The 26121-nt window shown below is 48.8% G+C and overlaps 3 protein-coding genes across 7 annotated transcripts in view; 1 reads left to right on the forward strand and 2 right to left on the reverse strand.

Moving 5' to 3' along the window:
* The window catches only part of CCND3 (cyclin D3), a 44756-nt gene extending 30888 nt beyond the window's left edge, over positions 1-13868 (reverse strand). Inside the window, exons 1-2 of one of the 4 annotated variants that reach the window (XM_051638823.1) lie at positions 13810-13868; positions 12843-13509 (exon numbers count right to left, since the gene is read on the reverse strand). Coding sequence is in view for 1 of the 4 variants with exons in the window: in XM_051638821.1 (XP_051494781.1) it covers positions 13810-13818 (9 nt within the window). In the remaining 3 variants the exon portion in view is untranslated. Of the gene's footprint in view, positions 1-12842; positions 13605-13809 lie in introns of those variants that run through there. The other 3 variants (XM_051638824.1, XM_051638821.1, XM_051638822.1) reach the window with 3 other exon arrangements.
* TAF8 (TATA-box binding protein associated factor 8) lies at positions 13813-20363 on the forward strand. 2 transcript variants are annotated; one of them, XM_051638817.1, is made up of 8 exons: positions 13813-13876; positions 15020-15176; positions 15850-15948; positions 16232-16294; positions 16713-16837; positions 17102-17249; positions 17975-18117; positions 18596-20363. In XM_051638817.1, exons 1-8 carry the CDS (start codon positions 13817-13819, stop codon positions 18737-18739), a joined length of 939 nt encoding a protein of 312 aa, XP_051494777.1. In that variant the 5' UTR covers positions 13813-13816; the 3' UTR covers positions 18740-20363. The 2 variants fall into 2 exon arrangements, with proteins under 2 accessions (XP_051494777.1, XP_051494778.1); XM_051638818.1 differs by lacking the exon at positions 13813-13876 and adding an exon at positions 14247-14729 and having other exon boundaries at positions 14816-15176.
* A 1695-nt stretch (positions 20364-22058) lies between these two features.
* On the reverse strand, positions 22059-25003 carry PIFO (primary cilia formation). The gene is made up of 6 exons (XM_051639326.1): positions 24982-25003; positions 24467-24609; positions 24037-24135; positions 22945-23078; positions 22549-22675; positions 22059-22127 (listed from the first exon to the last, which is right to left on the reverse strand). Exons 1-6 carry the CDS (start codon positions 25001-25003, stop codon positions 22059-22061), a joined length of 594 nt encoding a protein of 197 aa, XP_051495286.1.
* Positions 25004-26121: the final 1118 nt, after the last annotated feature.

A 26121-nucleotide genomic window follows, 5' to 3' on the forward strand; every position in this document is an offset into this window, starting at 1 on the left:
AAAACTTCCTCACTGTGAGAGTGACAGAGCCCTGGGACAGGCTGCCCAGAGAGGTTGTGGAGTCTCCTTTGCTGGAGACATTCAAACCCACCTGGACACATTCCTATGTGATGTGCTCTAGGTGATCCTGCTCTGGCAGGGGGGGTTGGACTGGATGGTCTTTTGAAGTCCCTTCCAACCCTTAAGATCCTGTGATTCAGCCCCTGCCCAGGAGCAGGAAGGTCAGCCTGTGGCAGCTGATGGCAGGGCTGCAGGTGCCATCCCCTTGTGCCAGCAGCTGAGGCCACAAGCTACAGAAGGCAGGGCTGGTACCAGTGATACCCTTGAGACCCCACTGATTTCAATGGGCCCCCACGTGCAGCAGGAAGAGCTCAGCCCCTTCAGCCCCACAATATGCAAACTTATTTTTACCACCATTACCTGACAAATATGTTAAAAGTATGAATAAGTGTTTATTTACTTCCTGCACAGCAAAAGTTAAGGAGAAAATAGATGCTCAGCAACGATCTCTGCTCACCTGCAGAAATTGATGGTTGGATGCACAGCTGAAAACTATGATGGTGCCCTAAAGACCAACTAGTTTCCACTCCCCATCTCTTGTCACTTCTTGCACCTGCAGATCTGGTTCAGCCAAGGCCTTGTTGGCACAGCTAAGAGCCTAAGGAAGATGTATCTGGTTGCACACGTGGATGATGCTTTGAGCTAAACCTGCAAACTACTGGTTTGGAGCAGAGATAGTGTTTTGAGAGCAGAGATTATGCTGGTGGTCCTCAGCCACCAAAGAGGTCTTCTTTATTTAGGCCCACCCTGCATCCTGTGCTTAACCCTTTAGTTTTGCAAGCAGACAGTTTCAAAGAGCTTTAACAGTTGCATCAGAGTTGAAAAACAGCTGCAAGTGAGGCAGAAAGCAAATGTGGCACAAGAGCTTTGAAGAGAGACTAACATGAACATTACACAAGGTATCTCAGCAGCAGTTCCCCTGCACACACTGACACAGCCCTAAGGACACAAGATTTCAGTTCTGGTGCTGTAACCACCACCCTCATCCTCCATTAGCTGGTTGTGTGTCAGCAGCACCATGATGCCAAACTGATGACATTCCTGACTTGGGGCATCACATCATTCTCTGCATTGATCAAGCCTTGGGACACAAGGCAAGTGACCTACAGATCTCCATCCCACCAGGCTAGGGCTAGAGAGGTGGCCTGGACAGCCACTGTGGGCTCTTCTCCTGTGCAAGCTAACAAAAATGCTGAGACAGTTTCTGGGTAAAGATGAGAAGTGTCACCTCCCTAGATGAAGATTTTGGAGAAATCTCTGCAAAATCTGAGACTTTCTGGGGTATTTCCAGTGGAGAGGCTGACCTGGACTCTGACTGTCAATGGAATTAAATATATCAGACCAAAAAACAAAAAAAGGGCAGATCTCCCATATTTATTTTCTGGCTCAGGCTAGAAATCTAAGCAGAGCTGGTTTGAAAGGTACTTTCCATAAGCCTGGAGTCCATCTGTGCTTGCCTGGGCCCAGCTCCCCCATAAAACATGTGCTTATAGAAACCTGAGCTGTCCTGAAGAGTGCAAGTCTCTGGATACTTGAGTTTGGGACAGACTGTTTTCAAGTGAAAGGCTCTTGCAAGAGAAAGACCCAACTACATATGGAAAGGAATAAAAGGGATTGTGCAAACAACTCCTGGGGTAGAACAAGCAGATTAATGGACATCTGCATGAAGCAGGGGACCTGCTCTGCTCTGTCTTGTGCCAGCAAAATGCCTCCTGGAGACAACTCTGCACACAAGTGCAGGATGGAGCCATCTGCACAGGGATATGTTGCTCCTTGCCTCTCACAATGGTGATAGAAGCCAAATAAAGCTGATTTGGGCCTTGCCTGATTTTGGAGTTCAGGCACTGGAGCAGGTCTCAGCACAAATCAGCCAGAGACACAAACACTTATTTTGCTGCTTTGCACAAGGAGTTTGACACAGGCCACCAGCCCCAGAGAGCTGAACCCTGCTCGCAGACAAGATGAGACCAGTGATGCTGCAGTGAGCAGCCAAGAGCAGGCTGCACATGCAGGGTGGTTGCCCTCTGGTCTGATGCCAAGGATAAAATGGGACCTTTCATCTCACTGGACTCTGTGGCTGCTCCCTGCTCTTTATCTCCCTTTTGCCCAAGCTTGACTAAATGCAATGGCACAGGGCAGAAGAACACAAGGCAACACTCCTGCACCAGCCTTCCTGCACCAGCTCTGACTTCTGCTCTGAAATAGGAAGTTGATAAAAACCTCACTTGGTTGCAAAAAGAAAATCAGATTTCAAAACCACTGTCAAAAGGGCTCCACAGTCCTGGCATTAACCCTTTCCAGAAGGCAGGTCTCTTCCCAGCTGCACCTGGGGATGAGGAGAAGCTGGGGCTGACACCAGATACCCTGGTCATGCCTTGCTCAACTCTTCGGGGGCTTTTTTTCGTCCTCCCCCCCCCCCCAAGCTGTTGCTTACATTCTCTTGTAACATTGCTTTTATCTTGGGACCTATCACATGTCAAATCTGCTTTCATCGATAACCAGGTTGGAGAGTGGAGGGAGGGAAGGGGGAGGTTAGGAAAAACTGCTGCCTCAGTTCACATGCTCACCCACTGCAAAAGATGAACAGAGGGAGAAAAAGAAACCCAGTACTAGGTTGGATGGCAAAACCCATCACCCTCTCAGCAAAACACTCTGCTCCTGCTGGGAAAACCCGGCTCCTGAGTGATTCCATGAGCTTTCCTAATTCTGGGTTCCAGCCTCAAAATCCTGATTCTGAGGGATTGCTCAGAAGAGCCAAGTTTTACCTTTCTTTTGAGCTTTGAATATTTTCCACCCAGCTGGGACATTTCTGCTTGCCAGCCTAACTGAGGGTCACTTCTTCAACTGGGAACAGATACACTGTGACCTGCAGTGCCCTGCTGGCCTGGGGCTGGAGAGGTGCAGTTCAGGGCCTCCAAGTTCAGCAGAGGAACCCACTGATCCATGCTCAAAAAGCTACTTCATGCACAGGACATCCCAGACAAACAACACCATGTTTGCTCAGAGGATCACTGCCATGGCTCTAGCCTGGATCATGGATCTAGCCTGGAGGCTTCAGCTTGGGAATTCATTATTTCAGCATCCGTCCCACTAGATATGGAAAATGCCACTAGAATAGGGCAGTTTAGCTTTTTTGTTGTTCATTTCTTTTGCTGCCCTGGCCTAGAAAGATGGTGCTCAGCCCAACACAGGGGGTAGAGCAAAGAGGACTGCAGCAGCAGCCAGAACACAGGACCCCCAGCTCAGCCAGCTCTTCTCCACACATGAGCTGCTGCTGCTTAAGCAGTCTTTAACACACAATTAGGGAGGAACCTGCTGTTGGGAGGGAAGAGATTTCCTGGTTTCTGGAAGGCACTGGATTAGTTTCAACTCTCAACACACACTTTTCCCACTCCTGCAAATGCCCCTTTGGAATCCTCCTGCCATGCAATGAATCAATACAAACCCTCCTTGCCAGCCCTGGTCCCTTTACATTTTCCACTCCACTGCCGTGTAGGTTGCAGAAAACCTTTGCAAAAGGTCCCAACCATCTGACTTTCCCACCCAGGCAGGATCTGGGCAACTCTTTCCCCCCCATGACCTGACCACCAGCTGTGGCTTTCCTGGCCCATCAGCCTGGCCCAGCAAGGGCACCCTGCCTGGGGCTGAGCAGGTGCTCTGTGTTTCTCACCTCTTTCCTTTCTCTCCGTGTCCTACATCAGACTGTGATTAAATCAAGCCTGTTTAACCGCCACAGCCAGATGTGGGGACCCCCTCCATTTGTTAGAGAAAAGAAAAAAGGAACAGAATGACACGTGGTGACTGTTGTCTGCACGGGAAACATGGCCTGGAGCCCCCATACCCCCTGAAGCCACAGAACCTTTGCTTGGGCTATGGGAACTCCATGTATCAGACCTTCAGAGACCCAGTCTTAAATATTTACCCCAAAATAGACCCTGCTGTTGGTGAGGCTGAGGAAATGCATGTTCTATCGGACTCCACATGCCCTCCCATACAACCCTCCCTCTAAAGCCAAGGCAGATCTCAGTCCTCCTTACCCAAGAGGCCTTCTCCAGCACAGACTGCTCTTCCCTATCTCCATGGACCAATATTAGTCTTGCTGACCACAGTCTCAGGTCCCCTTCCCTCCAGCCAAACTAGGTAGTTTCACAGCCACAGAAAACTCTTTCCACATCTGCCCCTGGAGCAGCCTTCCTTGCTCCCAGCCCCAACAACTTCTCTGCCACACAAGCCTGTCACCCTGAGCTGTAACAAATACCCTCTCCATTACACTTCAGTAGGTGTCCCTTGTCATCACAAAGAGGAAGATCAGTTCTTAGGGTGATACCAGGATCCTCTTCGCTTGGGGGTCCTCAAAGACAAGCCCAAGTGACACAGTCATACTCTGAAGAAAACTTTGTCCGGGGAACACGGTCCAGGGTGAGCAGTTTCTAGCCACAAACTCTTCAGTCTTTTTTTTGCCTCTTCAAAATTGCATTTCCTAGGACAGAGAATACTATGGGATTTCCCAGCCCACCATCCCTAGGTGGGGCCCTCAGGACACCAAGGCTACAAGTCCCTAGGCAGTAGAACAACAGAGGGTCATAGAGCACAGCCAAGCCAGAAACTCTGCCAGGGCAAGTTAAACAGGGGTTATACAGAGACCTTCAGACTTGGAGAGGAAGAGATGGAGACATAAGGGAGGGAGGAAGAAGAAAGGGAGATGATATCCATGCCCATGGCCAGAGCAGGGAGGTGAACAGACAGAAGCAGCAGCAAGGCCTATCGTTGTCTCCCAGCTGGTGTGGCTCCCCAGAGCCAGGCTGTGGGTCACAGCCCCTCAGGACAGGGCTGTCGTCCATATGAAGCTTTATCAGAAGCTGCTTCTTCTTTCTGTCTTGTTCCAAACTCTCAATTTCCAAAAAGGGCGGGAGATGTCGCAGAATCAGCAACACATCCTGAACAGCTGCTGCCACCCTCTATCTCTGCCTCACCCGTTGTGTCTCTCACTGCTGCTTCTGAAGCCCCCAGAGAAACAAACTGCTCTGCCTGGCTCATACAAAGGGCCTGGGGACTGACATTACATGAGTCTGGAGGACTGCAGATGTCTGGTGGGTTTCAATTTTGGGTTCCCATTTGACCTGACTGATTCAAGAGTTCCATAGACCAACAGCCTTTGGGTCAGGCTCCTGTGGAAAGAGCCCCCTGGAGAAAAAAAGGAAGTTGTCCCAGCTCAGGCTTATTCCATGACATGATCTGGAGCCTCTTTTCTGTCAAGGAGGTGAGAAGAGGCAGGAGAGGCAAGAGAGGTTTTTTATTACAGAATCCTAGAACTGAGGTTGGAAAGGACCTCGAGGATCATGTGGTCCAACCTCTCTAGGTGCTGCTCTAGCTGATGTGAGGGGGCTCAGCACCCTGTCCAGCTGAGACTTCAAACTGTCCAATGTGGGGGAATCCACCACTTCCCTTGGGAGACTATTCCAATGTCTGACTGTCCTCATGGTGAAAAATGTACCTTTTGTGTCCAGTCAGAATCTCCCCAGGAGCAATTTGTGCCCATGAACCCTTGTCTTTTCCATCTGACTCCATGTAAATAGGGAGTCTCCAAGGCTTTTCATGGAGCAACTGGTGTGAAGGTGGCATGGCTGTAACCCTCACCTGGACAGTGGGATTCTCCCATGGCCACAGGTAGAAGAGGTGTGTACAGACCCATTTACACAAGATCCCTAAGCATCTAATTCCAGATTCCTCTGTGCTAACAAAAGAAGCACCCTCTGAAGGGTGTTTGATTTTTAGAGACACTAAGCAATGCAGATCCTTTTAAAATCAAGAAAGGCTATAAAAATAAACAGCTGCTTTGAGGGGAAGGGAAAAGTCCTTGAAAGACAAGTAATGCTATTCAAGTGATTGAACAAGCCTCCCTCTCCTTGCTCTCCCCATCTCCTATTTCAGGATTTCTTCCCAAGATACCTTACTTTTCCCTTAAGATCCTTTTTCAAACACAGATGAATAAACTTGAGGCTTTGTTCTTAGGAAAAATCTTTTATCAGCTTCTTGCCCTGATCCTGGCAATTTTCATTTCATCTGAAAATGGGGGTGGGGAGCTGGATTTGATCAAACAAGAATCAATCCAAACCCCAAGCTCTAAACTCAGCTTGAAGCTGTTGAGAAGATCCACAGAAATGCCTACATTTCATCCATTGCTACTGCTTCTGTATTTCCAGGATCCCACTGGGAAGAAAAAAGTGACTTTCAGACTCTGAGCTCACATTTACAGATAGAGACATTTCTTCCAAGTGCTTTGCTAAGAAACACCAGTATTCTTAAAATGACAGATTTAATGAGCAAATAAAGGTGACAGCAGTCCCTCCTATCCCCACTCTTGTGACAGGAGGCAGCTGCCTCACCTGGCACCTCTTCCAGGCAAATCACTGATGGTTCTTAAGCCATTTCTCCAAACACAGAAAGGGAAGCATCCTGCTATATACAAAGACCAACAGCAGAGGCAGAACCAGGCCTTCTAAGCCTGATGTTCCAGTTGTTGTACCTCAGCAGCAAAGAATCTGGACCACATCACCCATCACTGTGGGAAGCATCTGCAAAAGCCAGTAAAACCCTTCAGTCCAACCTTGGAAAAGTTTAGCAAGTCATGCCACAGAATCACACAGAATCACAGAGTGGTTTCGGTTGGAAGGGACCTTAAAGATCATCTAGTTCCAACCCCCCTGCATGGGCAGGGACACCTCCCATTAGACCAGGTTGTTCAGAGCCCCAGTGTCCATGCATAAGACCCAGCTTATGCATATGGGCTCTTCAGAATCCATCCAAACAGTTTCCATGCCCTTTGGAAATAGAGCTCAAAAAAACAAACAAACAAAACAAAACTCAAGCCCAGCTGGGATAGGCAACATCTCACAACCACAGCTCAGGAGAATTTTCCTAACTTCTGTGTTCTTCTGCTCTGAAGCAGAGCCAGGTCAGTCCACTCACAGCATAGCCATGCAGGAATTACTCATGCTGAATGCTCCCTGCCAGGGAAAGGGTGGGCAGCTTCATCCTACTCTGGCAGAGGAGACCCACAGCCCATCCTGGAGAAGAGATATCCCACCACCACATCCCTGGGCCTGTGCATGGAGGAGCAGGATTCCTTCCCCCACCCCTACCCAGAAAAGACAACACCCACCATGTGGTTTCCTGAACTGATAGCAACTTCTGTCAGCAACAGCAGCAAGAAACCCAGATGTGGTAAGTGGCCTCTTCTGAGCTGAGAGCTGCTGGTGCTTGTGCTCCAGGGTAAGGCTGTCACCTTGTGGAGCCAGCAGCAACACTCTGCTCTTTTCCAATATCAAAGGGACATGTGGTGTGGCTCTGGCTCGGAGCAGAGGTGGCTTCATCTGCCAAGCTGTTAGCCACAGAGGGAAGTGTGCAAGAAACACAGGAGAGACATTGTCCTGGCCTAGCTTTCATGCTGACATCTGCTTTGTAAGAGAGACAGTGCCCACCTTGCTGTGCAGTACTTCCTGACAGCCTGAAGGGCTGATCTTCTGAAGATGACATTGAAACATCAGGTAGGTACTTGAGGTGGGGAATGGGCTCACAGCCCAAGGCAAGATACACCAAATATTTATATAGGGGTAGGGAAACAGGGCTCATTCTGCTTTCACTGCAGTTACATGTTGCATTTGCCACTTCTTGGTCAAGGATGAGCAGGAAGAATTCAAGATTTGAGTAAGTTTAGGGTCAGACATTTGGCTCTGACTGATCGGTCCATGCTAAGGTCAAGGCAGAGGCACTGTGTCTTCTCCCAGAGATCCTCTAGCTGGTTTTGAGGGTCCCCAACAGCCTGATCATCATCATCATCCTGTGACAAGACACAAGAGAGGCTGGGCCAGACAAGTACTGGCTCTGCTGAACATACTTTGGCTCTCCCTGACACCACTGGGAATATTTTGATTTACAGCATCCCTGATACCAAGGGACTGCATCAGTGGCTGTTACATCCAGCATTTAGCATGTCCAGAGCAGCTGCAAACAGTTTGCCCAAAGCAAGGACGGGAAGTTAGAATGACAGCTTGCAGATAAGATTGGGCAGAGATCTTGTTGTCCTCTCCAGTGCAGGAGGGAAGGAGAGGATCATTCAGTCTGTGAGAATCTGCACCAGAGAGCATCCCCTAACCCTGGCAGTGTTCCTCTGCCTGTTTTCTCAGCAAACCCTAACATCTGTTCCTCAGAAAAAAGGTTCCCATCTGACTGGTTGCACAAAAGCAGACTTCACCCAGCTTCTCATCACCTTTGGACCCTAAAGCTTCAGGCAAACAGAGGGATGGAACGGAGAAGAACATCCACTGAGTCACTGATGAGGCAGGAGAAGCTGACCAGAGGTCTCCAACAGTTCTCGGCAGCAGAGCCTCTGGACAGCCTGGAGGTGTGGGTTTACATGCTTGGGGGATTAGACAAGGCACTGACTCAGAAACAGAGCTATGAGCTGGTAGAATGGGAAGGAGCAGTTTTTACATCAGCTAAGTAGAGCTGGAACAAAAGGCCAAGCAAGTATCCATCACCCCAGACCCGCTCTAAGCAGGAAGGATGCTCTGATATTCCAGTTTGGTCAAGCAGAGCTCCTGGGACCTTCCTTGCTGTTTTAGGCTCATCCTTCCAGAGCACAACTTGGAAAAGGAGACACTGGGTGGGGGGAGCCTGCCTGAGTGGCAGGGGAGGAGAGCCAGGGACCCTGCAGGGTGCAGTTCCAACACAGACACTGCCATTCAGCACCCCCTTCAGAAGGGCCACCAGCACCTGACCCTGCCTGCTCAGGAGCTGGCTATGAACAAATTTCTGCTGTGTCCAGCTCAGCAGCCTCCAGCTGAACTTCCTTCTGGAAAGACAGCCTTGATTTGGAGCCTCAACATGTTTGGGAGTGTGCTCCACCCTTCACGAGCCCAATTCCATTCCCCTATGAAGAGATGGATCTTATTTCCTGTTTTCACTGTGCAGACCTGGACTTCCAGCACCTGGATCTTGTTTCAGATCAAAGAGCCCTCTAGCACCAGTCACCTTCACCCTTGTGGTTATTTATAGGTTTGACTAAACACCTTCAAGCTTTACTCTGAGAAGCTCCACAGCTGGAACACCCAACTCACACACTGAGATGCATACTGGAAATTCTTCTCCACCCCCTGTACATGTTACATCTTTTTGAAAGGTAAATGGAAATTCCAGATGCAACTCCTCAGAGAGCTCATCCCCATCCCCACACCTCACCACCAGCAGGGCAGTTCTTCCCCCCAAGGAGCAGCCTCCTCTACCAAAGAACAAAACCTGTAAGAAACCTGCAAGGTTTCTATGTCAAGAGGCTTTAATTAACCCACACCTATTGCCAACAACACCACTGCTGTTTTAGAGAGGAGGATAATAACACTAACAAATCATGTTTCTTAAAATAGTAAATAAAATAATAAAAAAATAGAGGTAACATGGTATAAACCAATATTCTTAGAGGAAAAAACCTAGAACACTCTCAGCTGTGCAGTTTATTCCCTCCTTGCCCAGCAGTGATTGTCACTGTCACACTGCATGACCAAACCCCTCAGATCAAGGAATTCAGGGAGTTCAGGGGAGCCTTTCAGCAACATCATGGGTGCAGGGAGGATTTTGGTGGCATCCTACAGCTGAGGGGTGTTAAGGATCTCAAGATAATTCACTGGTGGCTTTTTTGTTTTCTGAATGAAGTGGCTCAGAAATAAGAACATGCTGGTCCCAACGTGCCCTCTGGTGGCAGTGGTGCTGGGGTGGCTTGGGGCAGACCTGGACCATGCAGGTGGCAGCTCTCTCCATTCAGGGCTGGGTGCTAGAAGGGAACCAACTTGCAGCAGCCCCATCCTTTGCTCTGGACCTGCCCAAGGCACATCTCTCCGTCAGCCAGAGCCACAAGGAAATGTATGACACAAGGTCCCTTGGTCTGGCTTCCTAACACATGTTGCAAAATTTCACCCCTACATTCAGCTCAGTAATTTCTATCTGACTAAACACTTCTCTCCAAGTTGTGATTTGAAAACATCAAGGTCCTACAGCCAGCCTTCTCCAGGCTATTCTGCACCTCCCAGGCTCAAAAAAAAAATAAAAATCACTAAGCCTTGGGCTCTCCCTACCCAAAGAGTCCAGGGTCATTCTCTCCCATTCAAATTTCTTTTCAAATATGAATTCCAACAAGCTTTACAGCTTCCCCTCTGGAATTGTACCTATCAAAGAAACTCTTCAGCTGTACCTCAACAAGGTTAATACTCTTCTTGCCTGAGGTCACACAACTGTTTATTGTCAACACACCAGGGAACCCCAACTCCTACCTCTTCTTTTAAATAATCTGCATCCATCCAGAGCAAAACCACATTTTTTTCCTACCTCAGTTTGACACCAATGTGAAAGTGTTTGTCGTTGCTAAAAATGGGAAACAAGAGGAAAGTTTCAATCCTTGGCAACCCACAACTTGCCCAGGAAGGCTCCCAGACTATCACTGCCCTGTGTTTTTTCATGCTGCTGCCAGATTAATGATTTCACAGCACCCCAGAAGAAACTGGCACATCAAATTGGCAAATCCTTCCAGTGGCAGTGTCATCTCCCACTTCACATGGGCTCTGAAATAAAGATGCCACCCTCCACCTATGGACACAAACTGCCTGCAGGGCTCCACTTCCAAATTCTGTCCCTTTCAAATTGGAACCCTGGCAACACATTTCAGGACAGCTCCGCTTTTGCTAATCCCCTCCTGTCTCGGCTGACTGGGCTCCTCTAGTGGCTGCGAGCAGCTACTTCAGAGCAGCCAGTACTTCAGAGACCTGCAAGAAACTCAAACTGGACCTTTTGGGAGGTTTTCTACCCCCACCCCATCAGTCAGAGGGGAGCAACGCACAAGGGAAGAATTATGTACCCACACCCTAACAGGGGATGCTGTACCTATAATTTTAGAGCTGTCTGTAAACCTGTGGACTAGTAGATTTCTGCCAGGCTCTGGATACTTGTTATGAGACCAGCATGGATTGGGCTGCTCTGGGAAGAGCTTTCCAAGGGTACTTGCCACCAACAAGGATACGTTCATGTCAGATGCTGCTTTTTATCAACTCCACAAGCATCTCACAAGGAATGCCAGTAGTTACAGATGGCAAGATGAAATGCAGAAGAGCAGAGACTTGCCTGTGGTTGCTGAGCAGGCTGATTGCAGAGCCAGGACTTGAAATCATGAGCTGGGAATTGCTGACAAATAGGGGGGGTCTGAAATCCTGCCTCTGCAGGGCTCTTCCTTTGCTACAAAAATTGAAGGAAAAAAGACTGTGCCCATGTTCTCATTAACTGCTCAGGTTCTCCACTTCCCAGTTCCCAGGACAACGCCCCAGGTCTGCTCAGGAGGCCACTGGATGCCCTCCATCTCTATGGAGAGAAACAACCATTGCACAGGAGAAAAGCTGAGTCTCAAGCAGGGCAGAGAGAAGCTGAGTGACCCTACAGATCAGCAGCTGATGCTCCAGAGCAGAAGGGGTCTGGGGCTAAGTCAGTATTCTTCAGGATTGTGTCTGTTTTACATGAAGCAGTTAAATGCATAAAGACTCCTGAAGGCAAGGCCTGAAAGCCAGGTCAGTTTCATTCTGGACAAGTGCTGCAAATATCAGGCTGACAAATGACATTACAAAGTAGTGGAGACAAGAGTCCTTGTCTCAACAGTCCTTCAGACTGTCCTTATGCAATAAAACAACCAGGAGTTATAAATTAATTATGTGCTGTACTTATATTGCACACCTCACAATCTCAGTAAGATAACTCAGCTAAGTGATACCCTCATCCTCCTGTAGTGAGGGAGTGAAGGAGAGAATCAGCAGCAGAGATAAGAGCAGTCTGGAGGCCTGACCTGCACACATCCACGCTTCTCTGGGCCCCTGCCCCATCTATCTTCTGTCTGAAACATTTCAGGATTCATCTCCACATCACTAGTCAATTTATTTTTCTTTCCCCCCCTGCTGAGTGTGATGACTGGCAGGTCATAGGAAGAAAATGCTGCCTTGCTCACTGCTCGGATGCACACAACACTCATCAGCAAAAGCTCCTCTCCACACTTCCCAGTTTACTCATCTCCTCAGTTTGCTTCAAGAGCAGCTTGTAAATTGGCTGAATTAACTTGCTGCCAAGCTGAGACCAAGGGACACAGCACCTCCCGTGGTACCACATGTAGTACCAACCAGTCTGAAAGCCCCCCAGTGCTCCTGAACATGTTTCTGGCTCAACTCAAGCCTGTCTTTGCAGCAGCAGCACAACACCAATGTTTCCAGTCCAGACCTGCCAGCGTTCACTCCCCTTCCCAGGCACTTCTTTAGAGTCACACAGCAAGTTTCAACCTACTGACATTTAGTGCTCACATCTCCCCTCTTTTAACTTCACCTGCAACATCAGCTACTCACTAGTGTGCAAGACCTCCAGAAGTTCCTCAGCTGGAAGCCACAAGGGCTCAGCATCTCTCTTTTCTCAAGACCTTTGGGGGCTGAGAACCTGCCCCACCTCCACCACAAAGCCCTGCACAGACAGATGTCCCTGCTGAGGGGTGACAAAGTGGCTGCTCCACAGTTTGGCAGAACACTGACACCTTGGGAACTCACACAGGGAAACTGCAGCAACATCCCCTGTCAGCATGAAGCCATTTCAAGGTACTTTTAACATATTTGGCAGAATTCTACCCCACCAGCAGCTTTGCCTGTTCCTAAGCACATGAAGCATAAGATTGCCCTCTATTTTCAGTCTCTTGAAACAACATTGCTTCCTACCTTTGATGATCACGAAGTTTGCTTCTCCAGGCATGTTTGCTTTTACAATCCAGCCTCCACCTTCCTCTGCCTCCTTGCTTTCCCCATCTCTTAACAGATTCTGCTGCTATTGTTGTTGAGGAGCCAGCAGCATGTGGAAGGTGTGTTGCCATCCAAAACAAATGAGATCAGGACCTTTAATTTCCCAGCAAGGCAGCTGTTGTTTACATCTATTTTTTTTCCACTCTCACATGCACTAATTGGTTCTTACAATGTACTTGCTCTCCCACACATGTACTCAAACAGGAAGCAAGGGGTGGGAGTTGTAGTGTGGGGGTTTCCTGTTCTGGCTTTCTGAAACATTTAACTGACACCAAAGCTTTGATCTAAAGATCTAAGCACACAAGCTGGTACATTGAGGTCCAGCTAAGAGTACATACTTCTTACAACAGGAAAACCTTAAGTGCTCCCATGGTTACAGGGTTCCTGGCACACCGGTGGTGCTTTTAAAGTTTGTTTAAGTAAATAATTTCCTTATAGGAACTTCTCCAATGCCACGACACGAGGTTTTCCTTTCCAGGCTGCTCCGCAGAGGCAGGGCAAGGGCTCTGCCCTTAAGGTGAGCCGACAAGAAGCAGAAAAACCACAAAGCTCCAAGACAGGAGATGAAGGAGGGGTCCCTCTGAGCCTGGAACACGGCGAAATGAACTTCAGAGCCCGGCCCCGCTGGCAGGGCCGCTCGGAGCCCGAGACCGGCCCCACCCGGGAACGGCTGCGGACACGGGGGGGGCCTCACCCTGCTGGGGGGCACCTCTGAGGGGTGCGGGGGGGCAGCCCCGGTGCGGGGGGGCGGCCCCGGTGCGGGGAACAGGCCCCGGTGCGGGGAACAGGCCCCGGTGCGGGGTCCCCCCCGCGCCCCCCCCCCCCCACTACAAACCCCACAATGCCCCGCGCGGGACCCGCGGCGCACCAGGCCCCGCCTCAGCACCTGGCGCATGCGTGCAGCTTCCTATGGCTCCAAGATGGCCGACACAGCGTCCGGTAGCTCCGGCACGGTAACGGGGGGGGCCTCACCGAGATGCGGGGCTGTTTAAGAGGGGATTCCCCGCGGGGCAGGGCGGGGGGCGGCGGCGGCAGCTCCGGGCGCTGAGGCGGCCCCGCGCGGCGCCCGGGCCTTTTGAGGCGGAGGCTGAGGGGAGGGCGGCGCTGATTGGCTGCGTGGCCGGAGGGGGGCGGGGCTCGGTTCTGCCGCGCGGATTGGCCGGTGAGGGAGCGGCGGGGCGGGGCTGCGCGGGGGGGCGGCTTTTTTAAAGGGGCCGCGGGCCAAAGGGCGTCTGCGCTGGGTGGGTCTGGGTCTGGGTCTGGGTCTGGGTCTGGGTCTGGGTCTGGGTCTGGGTCTGGGTCTGGGTCTGGGTCTGTCGGTATCCGTGTCTGTCGGTATCCGTGTCTGTCGGTGTGTTGGTGGGGGTGTGTGGGTGTGTGTATACATGGATGTGTGTGTCTACATGTGTGTCTACACGTGTGTCTGTAGCTGTGTAGCTGTGTAGGTACGGATCATGTGTGTCTACACGTGTGTCTGTAGCTGTGTAGGTACAGATCATGTGTGTCTACACATGTGTATGTAGATGTGTAGGTATGGATCATGTGTGCCTACATGTGTGTCTGCATGTGTGTCTACATGTGTGTCTACACATGCATATGTAGATGTGTAGGTATGGGTCATGTGTGCCTACATGTGTGTATGTAGATGTGTAAGTATGGATCATGTGTGTCTACATGTGTGTATGTAGATGTGTAGGTATGGATCATGTGTGTTTACATGTGTGTCTACACGTGTGTATGTAGATGTGTAGGTATGGATCATGTGTGTCTACATGTGTGTCTACACGTGTGTATGTAGATGTGTAGGTATGTGTCATGTGTGTCTACATGTGTGTATGTAGATGTGTAGGTATGGATCATGTGTGTCTACACGTGTGTATGTAGATGTGTAGGTATGGATCATGTGTGTCTACACGTGTGCATGTAGACATGCAGGTACAGATCAGCGCCGTTGCCCTGCCCGGTCCCTGCTCCCGGGCGAGCAGAGCTCTGGCCTCGCTGCCGGGTGACACGGTTCGGTGACACGCCGCGGGTGGGGGTGACACGGAGCTGGTGGCCTCGTGTCCCTGAGCCTTGGGGCGGGTCTGTGTCCGCAGCGCTCGGGCGGCAAGCACCCCAGCACGCCTGCCGACAACTACCACCTGGCGCGGAGGAGGACCCTGCAGGTGGTGGTCAGCTCCTTGCTCACCGAGGCCGGCTTCGAGAGCGCTGAAAAGGCCGCCGTGGAGACGCTGACCGAGATGTTGCAGAGCTGTGAGTGTCCTGCTCAGCCACACCCGGCCCCTGGCGTTTCTCTCTCTGCCCCCTGGCCTTCCCTCTTTTGTTTTTGTGTTGGTTTTCCCCCAGTTTCCTTACCTCGTGTCAGTGACGTTAGCGAGAGGGGAAGGCTAGAGCACAGCCCTGGAGCCACAGATTTCTGTGAGGTGTTTGTCCAAACTCAGAAGTACTTGTTTACCTTACTCTGTGGTTACTCATTAGATACTCAGTAGGTATCCTAATAAGCTCCATGTATTGAGATGCTGCCAGAATAAATACAGAAGTAACAACGTTCCAGACCTGTGGTTAGTTGAGGCTGTGGGAGTCTTTGGCAGCTCTGTTCCTGCTCCTCTGGGTGATGCACCTGGGCTCTCAGGTGACTTCTTATTCTGAAATCAAGAGGTTTTGTCCTTTTTTCACACCTGTGATGCAGATTTGCCTTTTGCATTCATGGAAAACATCTGACTCTTTGATCTCTGGTGCATTTTTGCACACGCTTTAATTTTAAATACGTGAACTGTAGGCACTGGATTCCATGAAGTGTTTTTTCATTCCTGGCTAGGTTTGCTAAAAAATTCAGGTCTCTGAAGTCAGAGTTGGGCTTACATTTGGTCTCTGTCTGAATCAAATATGCAGTGATGTGGTTTGGTTTTTTTTTTTCCCCCACCAGATATTTCTGAAATTGGAAGGAGTGCAAAGTCCTACTGTGAACATACAGCCAGAACGCAGCCTACACTCTCAGATATAGTGGTTACTCTTGTGGAAATGGGTGAGTGGTTGACTACTGAGTTGACTAGTAGTGGACTATTAGGTCCCACTAACTCCAGCTGCCTCCTTTTGTAGAAGATTTTGGGTGTACTGCATTGGTAGGAAAATCTGTCCTCCATATTTCAGATGCCACTGCTGCAGATCCAGTATGAATATATATGAAGACACTTTCTTTCTCATCTAATTTGGAGCCCTTGGCAAAATTCTGGGGAAGTCTTAAGAGAAGGGATTTTTTGATAGGATAAGCTCTTGGTGTGATTTCTATTTCCTCTTTTGTGTTTCAGGGTTCAATGTTGAAACACTTCCTGCCTATGCTAAGCGCTCCCAGAGGATGGTCATCACTGCCCGTACGTGGGAAATCCTTTCTCTTCTTATGGAGGCTGGAAATAATTTGGCATTCCCATCCACTGGCATCCAGAGCTCCTGCTTTTCTGATGGGTGATGCAGCCCAGTGCTCCTGGATGTGCAGTTTGTGTTAAGGATTCCTGTAGTGACTGTGTGGAGGAAGGTATCCTCTGCCAAACGAGTTGCCTTTCCTCATTGCACATGAGAATCCTCAAGACGGTTTTATTCTTCCTGTGTGGAAGAGAAGGGGCAAGTAATCCTTGTTCCCTTTTGGGATGCCAAACACAACCTGAAAATATTGCTTGTGGGATGTATTTTATCCTTTGTGTAGGCCCTGGAGGCACAGGTTGTGGATTAAACCAACTCTTGGCAGGATGAAGCTGGCTGATTTGTGTGTGTGTGTTTGTTTTTTAATTGTAGCTCCTGTGACAAACCAGCCCGTGACTCCCAAAGCCCTGACAGCTGGACAGAACAAGCCACATCCATCCCACATTCCTGGCCATTTCCCAGAATTTCCAGATCCTCACACTTACATCAAGACACCAGTGAGTAAAAAATGCCTTCTGTGCTGTTTGGGCTCTCTCTGAAGTTAGGGACACCAGGAGTGGTGTGTAAATATTTTGACTGTACTCCTGATGTTCTTCATGCAAAACATTGTTTCTCCTGGTTTAATATATTGCTTGTTGTTTGTAGATTTCTGGCTGGCTGACACCTGTAGCTCCCTGAAAATCTCTGCATGTTTATGGTCAATCCTTGCATCGCATCCCGTAACCACGTTCCCATTTTTTTTCCCCCTCCCTGCTCCACAGACGTACCGGGAGCCAGTGTCTGATTACCAAGTGCTGCGGGAAAAGGCAGCATCTCAGCGGCGGGATGTGGAGAGAGCTCTCACAAGGTTCATGGCCAAGACAGGAGAAACCCAGAGTCTCTTCAAAGATGACGTTAGCACATTCCCACGTGAGTTATCTAGGACACGCTGTGCTGTCAGTGGCAGATAGGTGCCAAACTGGGTGGACACTGGGTTAGAGTTCTTGCTGCTCCAGGAGGTGAGCCCTGAAGGATCGCGTTGGGTTTGTCTTTTTGAGGCACTGGAAGGCTGGGGAGTGAGGGAGTGTCTGCTTAAAGCAGGGATGAAGAAGAGATTCAAAGCCAAATGGGAGGCTTCCACCCACACCAAAAGCTTGCTGTCTTCTGCTGGTGGTGAAGGTCTTGGCTGACAGGTGATAAATTCAAAGCTCATCCCAGAACTGTCCAAGACCCTCTGTAACCTTTCAACAAGGAATTTCTTCTCTCTTACATTTTTGTGGTAGGCAGTGGTGTTTTTCTCTTTTCTCTGTCTGCAAAGGAGTGATGAGAATTCCCACCTTCCCAGGGTTCACTGGCAGCACAGACGCTTCAGCCTGTGAGATTATCTGTGGACTTCAGGAAGGACTTTTTATGTTAGCATGATGCTATGTCCTTGGTTGGAAACATAAAGTGGCCTCAGAATATAGAGACTGTCATCTCTTAAGGACAACATATTTCATGCCTGATCCTTGGGATCAGCAGGAAAAGTGTGTGTTTAAACCAGAACCAGTGGAAGTGTTTGGTCCCTAAATATCTGGTTGGCTTTGTGCTGTATCATCTCTGAGTTGAGGAGCTTTCTCCCAGCTTCCTGACTGCGTCCTTTTCCCCACCCCTAGTGATTGCTGCCAGGCCTTTCACTGTGCCCTACCTGACAGCTCTTCTTCCCTCCGAGCTGGAAATGCAGCAAATGGAGGAAACAGATTCGTCTGAGCAAGACGACCAGACAGACACTGAGAACCTCCCCCTGCACATGAGCACGGTACGCCCAGCCTGGGAGATCAAGATCTCTGGGGCTTAACTTTCTGAAACATATGAAACTTGGTTCTTTGCCTGTCTGCCTTGCAGATGGGCAGAGTGGGTGGGAAAAGGCAGAGTGGGTGGGAAAAGGCAGAGTGGGTTGCCTTTTACCAGGTGTAAATGACTAAACATCGTCATGGTTCTTTAACTTTCTGTGGGGTGCAACACAAAATCAGTTTGGATCATCAGCTTTCAGTACAACCTTCATTTCAGTGTCTGAGGAGAAGAGGATTGTCCCAGAATCCCACTGTTCCTAAAGGGGATCTTCTTATGTTAAAAATCAGGAGTCTTCACCTTTAATGCAGCTCCTTGTATGCTGCTGTGTTTCTTGGCTGTTGATTATCTGTATGCCCATAGGTGATGTGGTTTGAACTTCCAAGCCTTGTTTAACCTAACTTTAGTTGCTTGTGTTTTCATGTTTGTTTGTTTTCATGTGGCAGGATGATTCAGGACCTGAAAAGGAGAATGCTTCTGTGTTACAGCAGAACAGCTCCCTGTCAGGCAGTCGGAATGGGGAGGAGAATGTGATAGACAATCCCTACCTCCGGCCGGTGAAAAAGCCCAAGATCCGCAGAAAGAAGTGAGGTGTGGCCAGCTGGCTCCTCGGGGGCACAGAAACCTGGGGGGATCTCCTCCTCTGCTGGGGGTTAGAAGCATGGAGCAAGACAGGAGAGGCAATCCAGCTGGGTGGTGGAAGCAGAAGACTAATCTTTCTCATCCCGGTTTGCAGTGCTCCCTCTTTCCCCTCTGCTCTCCTGCTGACTTAGAACAGTTGATGGTCAATTGCCTTAAAAGCTTGGAAGGCCACTGGGTTACAGCTGGGAATTGTCTGGTTTGCTTTGGTTTGTTCTCGCTGTCTGCAGGATTTATTTTTGGAAGAGATGGGGACACAAAGGGTCTTGCTGCTCAGTGCTTCCCAGCAGGCTCAGCAGAACACAAAGGCGTGATGTGTTTGTGGCTGGCTGGCAGGCCAGGAAAAAAAGACACTCCTGCAATCAACCTTGCCTGGCCTTGCAGTCTAAAGGAGCATGTATTAACAGAGACAGAAAAATCCCAGGGAGGTTTCTTTCTTTGGATTCATGGCAAGTAAAAGCAAACAGACTTTTCTTTTATAAGCTAAAGGCATCTGATGTGTTGGTTAGAGAGCGAAGGGTAAATACAGAGCTAAGAGGGCATTTTATTCTCACTTTCCTGACTGCAGCTGCACGTGTAACTTAAAAGCACTAAGTGTGGTGTTTACCCTGTTCTGCTTTGAGATCACATTTTAGCAGTATGAATAGCAAGACATAACAGCTGCTTCAGGCAATTTGTCAGTTCTATTGTTAGTTTGACACAGCAGAGCTCCTTTGGGAGTTCACACCTTTGCAGGCTGTTTTGAAAGATGAAAACTTTGGTGTATGGAATAAAGCTGTATGGATTGCAGCCTGTGAGGCTGTGCTATTGATGGCACTTTTTTATATTGTCCACTCTCAAATACAGGCTTCTACCAACAGAAGTTGCTCTTTTTTACCCCCTTTGTTCCCCTAGAGCAGAAGAGTTTATTCCAGCAGTGAAATAACTGGCGATGGGAGTATTGCAATTGTTAGCTGGTTCTGGAGGGCTTTGGTTTAATTTTATTAACCTCTACTTGGGGAAAATATGGGTTAAACTTCTTTGATAAAAGGCCTTGTGGTTTTGTCCAGTCTCTCAAGCATCTCTTCTGGATGAGAATGTGCTGGGAGAGGCAGCAAAGTCTGCTGGCTGCAGACTGCCAGGCAGCTTGTGTTTTCCTCGAGTAATAGCTGAGTGCAAGAAGTCTGTTGCAGTTACCAGGGAGATGAGAGTTATGTGTGTACATGTTCACCTCCCTTTAGTCAAGGAATCCTCCCAGGCCTCCCTCTTTCCCCATCACCCAGGGAGAGGGAAGATAAAAAGCAGTAATTGTTTCGATGAGAACAAAGATGTTCCTGCCAAATCATTTGAAAATAGTATCTCCAGCAAAAAAGTCCTGCATGTGCCATTGTCACTTCTGCTGGTGCCTTGGTTGTACAGAATAAAAAAAATGTACAGAGACATTGTGTATGTATGTATATATAAAATTTATATCTTTTTTTTAACTTGAATTAAGCTTTTTCATAATAAGAAAATCCCTCGCTGGGTAGGGGAAGAATGTAGAATGAAAGTAGTAATTTCTATGTTCATAATAAATTTTATCTCCTACAAGCAAAACTGGCTGAATTCTTAAAGTTTCAGGAGTGGGAAAGCACCTGAATGGTGCCTGAATCAGTTTTCAGTGGGATCTACAAGCAGTAGGAAGATTTGTCCTTCTGCATCTCTTCCTTTCTTGACATCTGAGAAGGTTTGGAAGTTTCTAACAAAAATTTTGGATCATTAGAAGTCTTTTCAATGAAGACAAAGTGCCTTTGGAAATACCATCAGTTTTGCAAAAGCTTTAGTAGAAGGTTTCTCCAATCACAGGTGGAACCTGTGGTTGAGAAGGACTGCAGAATCATAGGTACTGCTTACTTTCTTTTACATCTTCTTACTTGTGTATTTTCTCCTGATTAGAAAGCCAAGATGGATTGAGGTGAATTAGTCAGTTTCAGCCATGAAAACAAAGATGAAGCCTTAAAGAGCTGTAAACCCCAGGTCTTAGGACAGTACAATTTCCAGTGAGTTGTACCCCCTCCTTCAAAAGGCTGCACCAAAAGGGGAAACTGTGGATAAGTAAGTACATCCCTTTTTGACAGCTGCAACAAAGCAGTCTCTTGTGGTTGGGAGGGAAGGGGCCAATGTGCCTAGAAAAGCCAGGTCATGAGCAGCTGTTGTTGTGTGTATATGAGAGCACTCAAAGGCTGAAAGTGTGAAATTGGAAGAATGTGTTTTGGTTTTATAGCTGAAAATGAGCTAGAGATGAAATTTGCTACAGAAACAGCAGAGCAGTCCCAGGAAATTCAAGAGCCTGCATTGTGACTGGTTGTTACACTGAGAATTAATGTTGCCTGCTTTTAGTTTTCCCCTGAGATTGAACCAAGCTTGTGATCAGACTGATTAAGTCTGTGAGAAGGTTTGTAAACATTTCTAGAAATCCCCTAGGGTCCAACTTGTACATTACAGAAACAACTCATTCTAAACAGCAGCACCTTTCTGTTTCGGACTAAATTGATGTTTGTGGCCAGAGCATGTTGCTTGTTCCTTGCATGAGAGTATCTCCCTCACGACAGCAGAGTAAAAGCTAGCAATGCCAGCACGCCTCTTGCAGGCCAGCTGCTCTGACCTGTCCCAGCACAGGCCTTTCCCCAGGGTATTTGCTGTCTGCTACTTTTAAAAAGTTGCTGGCTGTGCACAGAGCTGTGATGGTCTCTCTGAACATACCTGAGGGCCTTGCACACCCCCGTGTTTCTCAGCTCTCCTCAGGCCGTGGGTGAATCCCTGGAGCATCTGGTGCTGAGGAGATGGTGGTGACGGGGCTGGGAAAGCAGGTGGTGGCTGAGGAGAAGAGGGTGATGTTCCCTCCCGGCTGCTGAGGAGATGGGGCAGCAGCCAAGCCACCCTCTGGCTGTGTTGATTTGGCTCCTCTCGGGTGCCAGCAAGGGGCTGGGTTTTGAGAGTAAAAAACCCTGCGTGTGGGGAAGACGGGGATGGTGGGGAGGGCAGAGAGGTGAGGGGTTTGCAGGGAAGCAGGGCTGAGAGGTGCTGTGCTCGGGCCCTGGGGCCACCCGGACACCCAGAGAGGCAGCAGACAACTGGCGTGACACCAGGTAAGCACAACTAGAGGCAAGAGATCCCTCTCTTTTCTAGTGGTTTTATTTGAGGAGGCGGGGTGGTGCAGATGAACGTCTCCACGAGCAGACGGGACGCGGAGGTCTCCATCCCTGAGCTGCCCTGTGGGATGGAGAGGCCTGGTGGGGCAGCCCTGGCTCCTCAGCTGTAGTATAAACTCAGGTAGGCCAGTCGGTTCCGGTGCTTAATGAAGTCTCTGTCCATGGTCATCTAAAAAACAGCTGCTATCCATTACCTCTTAGCAATGACAATTGCTTCAGGAGAGCACAGGAAGGTGTCAGATGGTGTCATGAACATCACCCCATGGGTTCATCCAGAAAGGTTTGCTCTTCAGCCAAGCTACACAGGGAAGTCTGGGCTCTGGTTCTCTCACTGGGTGGATGGCAAATTTCAGAGCAAATTTCTTAATAGAAATTGTTTTATTTTAGGGACTGTAACCATTTTTGCAAACCAGCATTTCCTGGTAGGTAATCACTTTGTATCTTGTGCCTCAGGCTGGTACAGCCACATACCCAGAAGGCCATTTAGGAAAAGATGACAAAACATAGTGCAAATGTGTTGAAGTAATAATCCAATTTCCTTTGTCAGAAGATTTAAGTCAAGAATAACATCCCTTCATCCCTATCCTTACCTTCTGTACCTCCATTTTTACCATCCTCTTTGCTGGTGTTGGCACTAAAGACCAGTCTGGAGACCCAAATTTCATTGGCCAAGTGACTTTTTTGGGTAATTTCTTCTCTGCTTTGTAAGTTCCAGGTCTAAAGAAAACAGGCACAAAATATCTCACTTCTGGAGCTGGTGTATGATGTTTGTAACACAGGAATTTACCAGCCCCAATCCAAGGGAGAAATGTCTGTTGTGGTATTTTAGGCATCATGCTAAATTAAAGACTAAAGCAGGGGAGCTTTTTGGGGAAAAAAAAGCATTGCTGAGAACTTGGTCATCTGTTTCCCATTTGCATCTTTGTATTTCTCTCTGCTACTACTACTGCTTATTATTGAAAGTGTAAGAAAATGAGTTACATTACCCAGGGGAAAATTCTTTATCTGAAGGCTTATCTGGAAATCGTGGTGTCTTACAGGAAAATGGAGCATAAGCAGGCTGGCATTTCCTCTCTTTGGTCCAAAATGATTGATACGTTGCTGGGCCAGGACTCCCAGTCTGCAAGAGAGAATATTTTAGTAGGGAAGAATTTGCTGTGCAAATCATTCCTACATGCTCTGATCAGTAGCCAGCTGGGCAGTATGGACCTGCTGTTCATGTTTTGGGTACTCTGGGAACATAAAAAAATGAGAACAAGAGAGCCATGAGTGTGGTGAAGGGTGTGGATGGGATGACTTAGGAGGAGCAGCTGAGGTCGCTTGGATGGTTCAGCTTGGAGAAGAGGAGGCTGAGGGGTCACCTCATTGCAGTCTGTGGCTTCCTCAGGAGGGGAAGAGATGGGGCAGGTCCTGATCTCTTCACTCCTGTGACCAGTAACAGGACTGGGGGAAATGGCAGGAAGCTGAGTCAGGGGAGGTTTAGGCTGGGTATCAGGAAAAGGTTTTTTCACCCAGAGGGTGGTGGAGCACTGGAACAAGCTCCCCAGGGAAGTGGTAAAAGCATCAAGCCTGCCTGAGATCAAGAAGTGTTTTGATGATGCTCTCAGGCACATGGTGTGATTCTAGGGGTGCCCTACTCGGGGACAGGAGTTGGACTTGGTGATCCTGATGGGTCCCTTCCACTCAGCATATTCTACGATTCTAAATCAATTATGCACCCCCTACTCCTTATCCAGTGTGTCTTGTGTTGTTACTCCTGATAATACTGTTATGTTAGAGAAGATGGACCAGAAAACAGTGTGTTTGCTCAGTTGGTACAGCTGAGCTCTCTGATTTTGCCTCAGTCTGTTCATTAATGTGTGTGTGACACAAAGGAATGTGTATATACAAATGCACGTGTCAGTGTTACCAGAGCTCATAGTTCCCACTAGACTGTGTAAGGAGATTTGTAGCTACTCTATATATAAAGTTGGGGGCAGCCCCCAGCAAATGTAATCAAAATTGGTAGCCTGTGGTGGGAACAGCCTGCAGATCCTTGCAAAGCTGCAGCTCTGCTGCTCTAAAGGTGCTTTTCTTACCTGTGGCTGTAGCGTGGAACGCTGGGCTGTTCTTGCTCCTATGACATAGCCCTTCTTGCTCAGTGGTTTGCTTTCCAAAGAGTATTTGAGGCTGCCTCTCTGTAATTCAAAAGCAGAAGTGTCATTACTGACATTTTTAATACACCATTTGCATCGGGGGAAGGGCAGAAGTACATCAACAGCAGACACTGTTCCTATTGATTCCACTAATTTCTCAGTAACTTAGAGCTCTAGGGCAGCTGGAGCTTTAGCAGGTACATTTGGAAAGGGAATTTATTTTTCTAGGAATACATGGAGACATTGTAGAATGGGTTTGCAGGGCAGGTGGGGGGGGGGGGGCGGGGGGCTCTGTGTCTGGCTGGCCATGGTCCTGTTGCTCCTGTGTCTCCTGTGAAGGAAAAGCTCTGAGCAAGGAAACTGAACAACTTACCTTTTCACTCAGGTAACAGCCTGGTCCAAGCAAAGGGTTACCCCTGATGGCTACCAGCTGGATTCCCAGCCTGTCTGAGGGGTGGTGGAAAGGGAATATTTTCCGCTCTTGACATGACCCAAATGAGATCTTCTTCTGCACATCTGTGAGACCAGGAGAGAGAAATGCCACCAGAGTGATAAACCCACGTGGAGATGACCACTTGCTGCTTTTTACCCTCCTTAGGTGTCTGCTGCTCTCTGCCTGTGGCTAACAGTCCCATTATCTTCCAGGTGGGAATTTCCCCTGACTCTGGATACTGGGGGGAGGGGGGGGCAGGTAGGGAGGGTCAGCCCTTAGGATGCCTGTTCCCTACTTCCACAAAGGCTTCTTTGTCCCCAGCCTGAGTAAGGAGCAGCTCAGCAGCCCAGGGTGGGGAAGGTTTCTGGGGAAGCCCCATGTTTCAGGGGAGCTGTGCAAGAAGGGAAGCCCAGTATCCACAACCCTGGTGGGTGCAGGAACCTCGTGTGGCTCACCTCTCAGCTGCCCTGTTGCCATGCTGCCCTGCCAGACCTCAGGATGTGTGTGTACTCCAGTTGCTATGGACACAGAGCAGAGGCTGCTGGAGGGAAAGCTGGCAACGGCAGTGCCTCAAGGGTGCAGGGAAAACAAGGGGGTTAGTAATGTCCCTGTGGAATGTGATGTGCTGGCTCTGACTCAAAAAAGCTGTTTTTTTCACACTCTGAAGTCAGCAGAGGAGATGCTGGGGATGCAGACTATAGTTTGTGCTGTCACAACCCTTCTCTGTGATCCCTCTTCTGACACAGCCTGATCTACCCCATTGTCTGCTCTCTGGCTTTTCTCTGAGCCTGACTGCCAAGGTAAAATGAAAAATGCCATCCTGAAATTAAGTCCACCTTGTGGATTCAGGCCCTTCCTTGAGCACAAGAGTGAGTATCATGAGAGAATCAGGGAGCACCAAAATATTAAAAGCAGGAGGAGTTGAAACAACAAGGGTTGTTGCGTTTCCATCTCATACATTTATTTAATAATTCATTTTTCAAGCAATTAGATCAGAAGGTCTCTTTGCTGGTATAGCATTGGTAGCTTCATGGTGATTTGCAGCAGGAGCAGCTGGTATCAAAGACCTGGCCCTCCTTGCAGCTCTGCAGGTGGCTTTCACCATCACTGCACTTGTAGAAGTTCCTCTTGTTGCTTGGATCTGCGTAGACACCATTGGCCTTCCCAGCACAGAAGTCAGCAAGATGAGTCACTGTTGTAGTCAACAATGTAGTGACCTCTGTTGTAGGCCCATGTGTGTCACAGAGAGGAAAAGTGCTAGAAATGGTTGTGGTTGGAGGAGCAGTTGTGGTTGGAGGTCTGGTTGTAGAAGTAAGCTTCCCTGAAAGCCGTCTGGAAGGTGCACAATCTGGAAAAAAAAGCAGGAAGGGGTTTATTTTTTGTGTTGGCAGCTTCAGCCCTCCCCTCCCTCCCTGAGAAGGGTTTGGTGGAGTTGTTTGAGAGGGAGAAAGCACCTACCTATCTGGGCGTTCAGCAGCAGGAGCAGACCTTTCAGGGAAGAAGTGTGGGATTAGTCTTGGAGTTGAGCAATACAAAGCTCCCATGCATGACTGGACTCAACTCAATATAACCTGTACCCTAGGTCAGAGTCTCTG

This window comes from Apus apus, chromosome 23 (genome assembly GCF_020740795.1).
Source record: "Apus apus isolate bApuApu2 chromosome 23, bApuApu2.pri.cur, whole genome shotgun sequence".
NCBI classification, from domain to species: Eukaryota; Metazoa; Chordata; class Aves; order Apodiformes; family Apodidae; genus Apus; species Apus apus.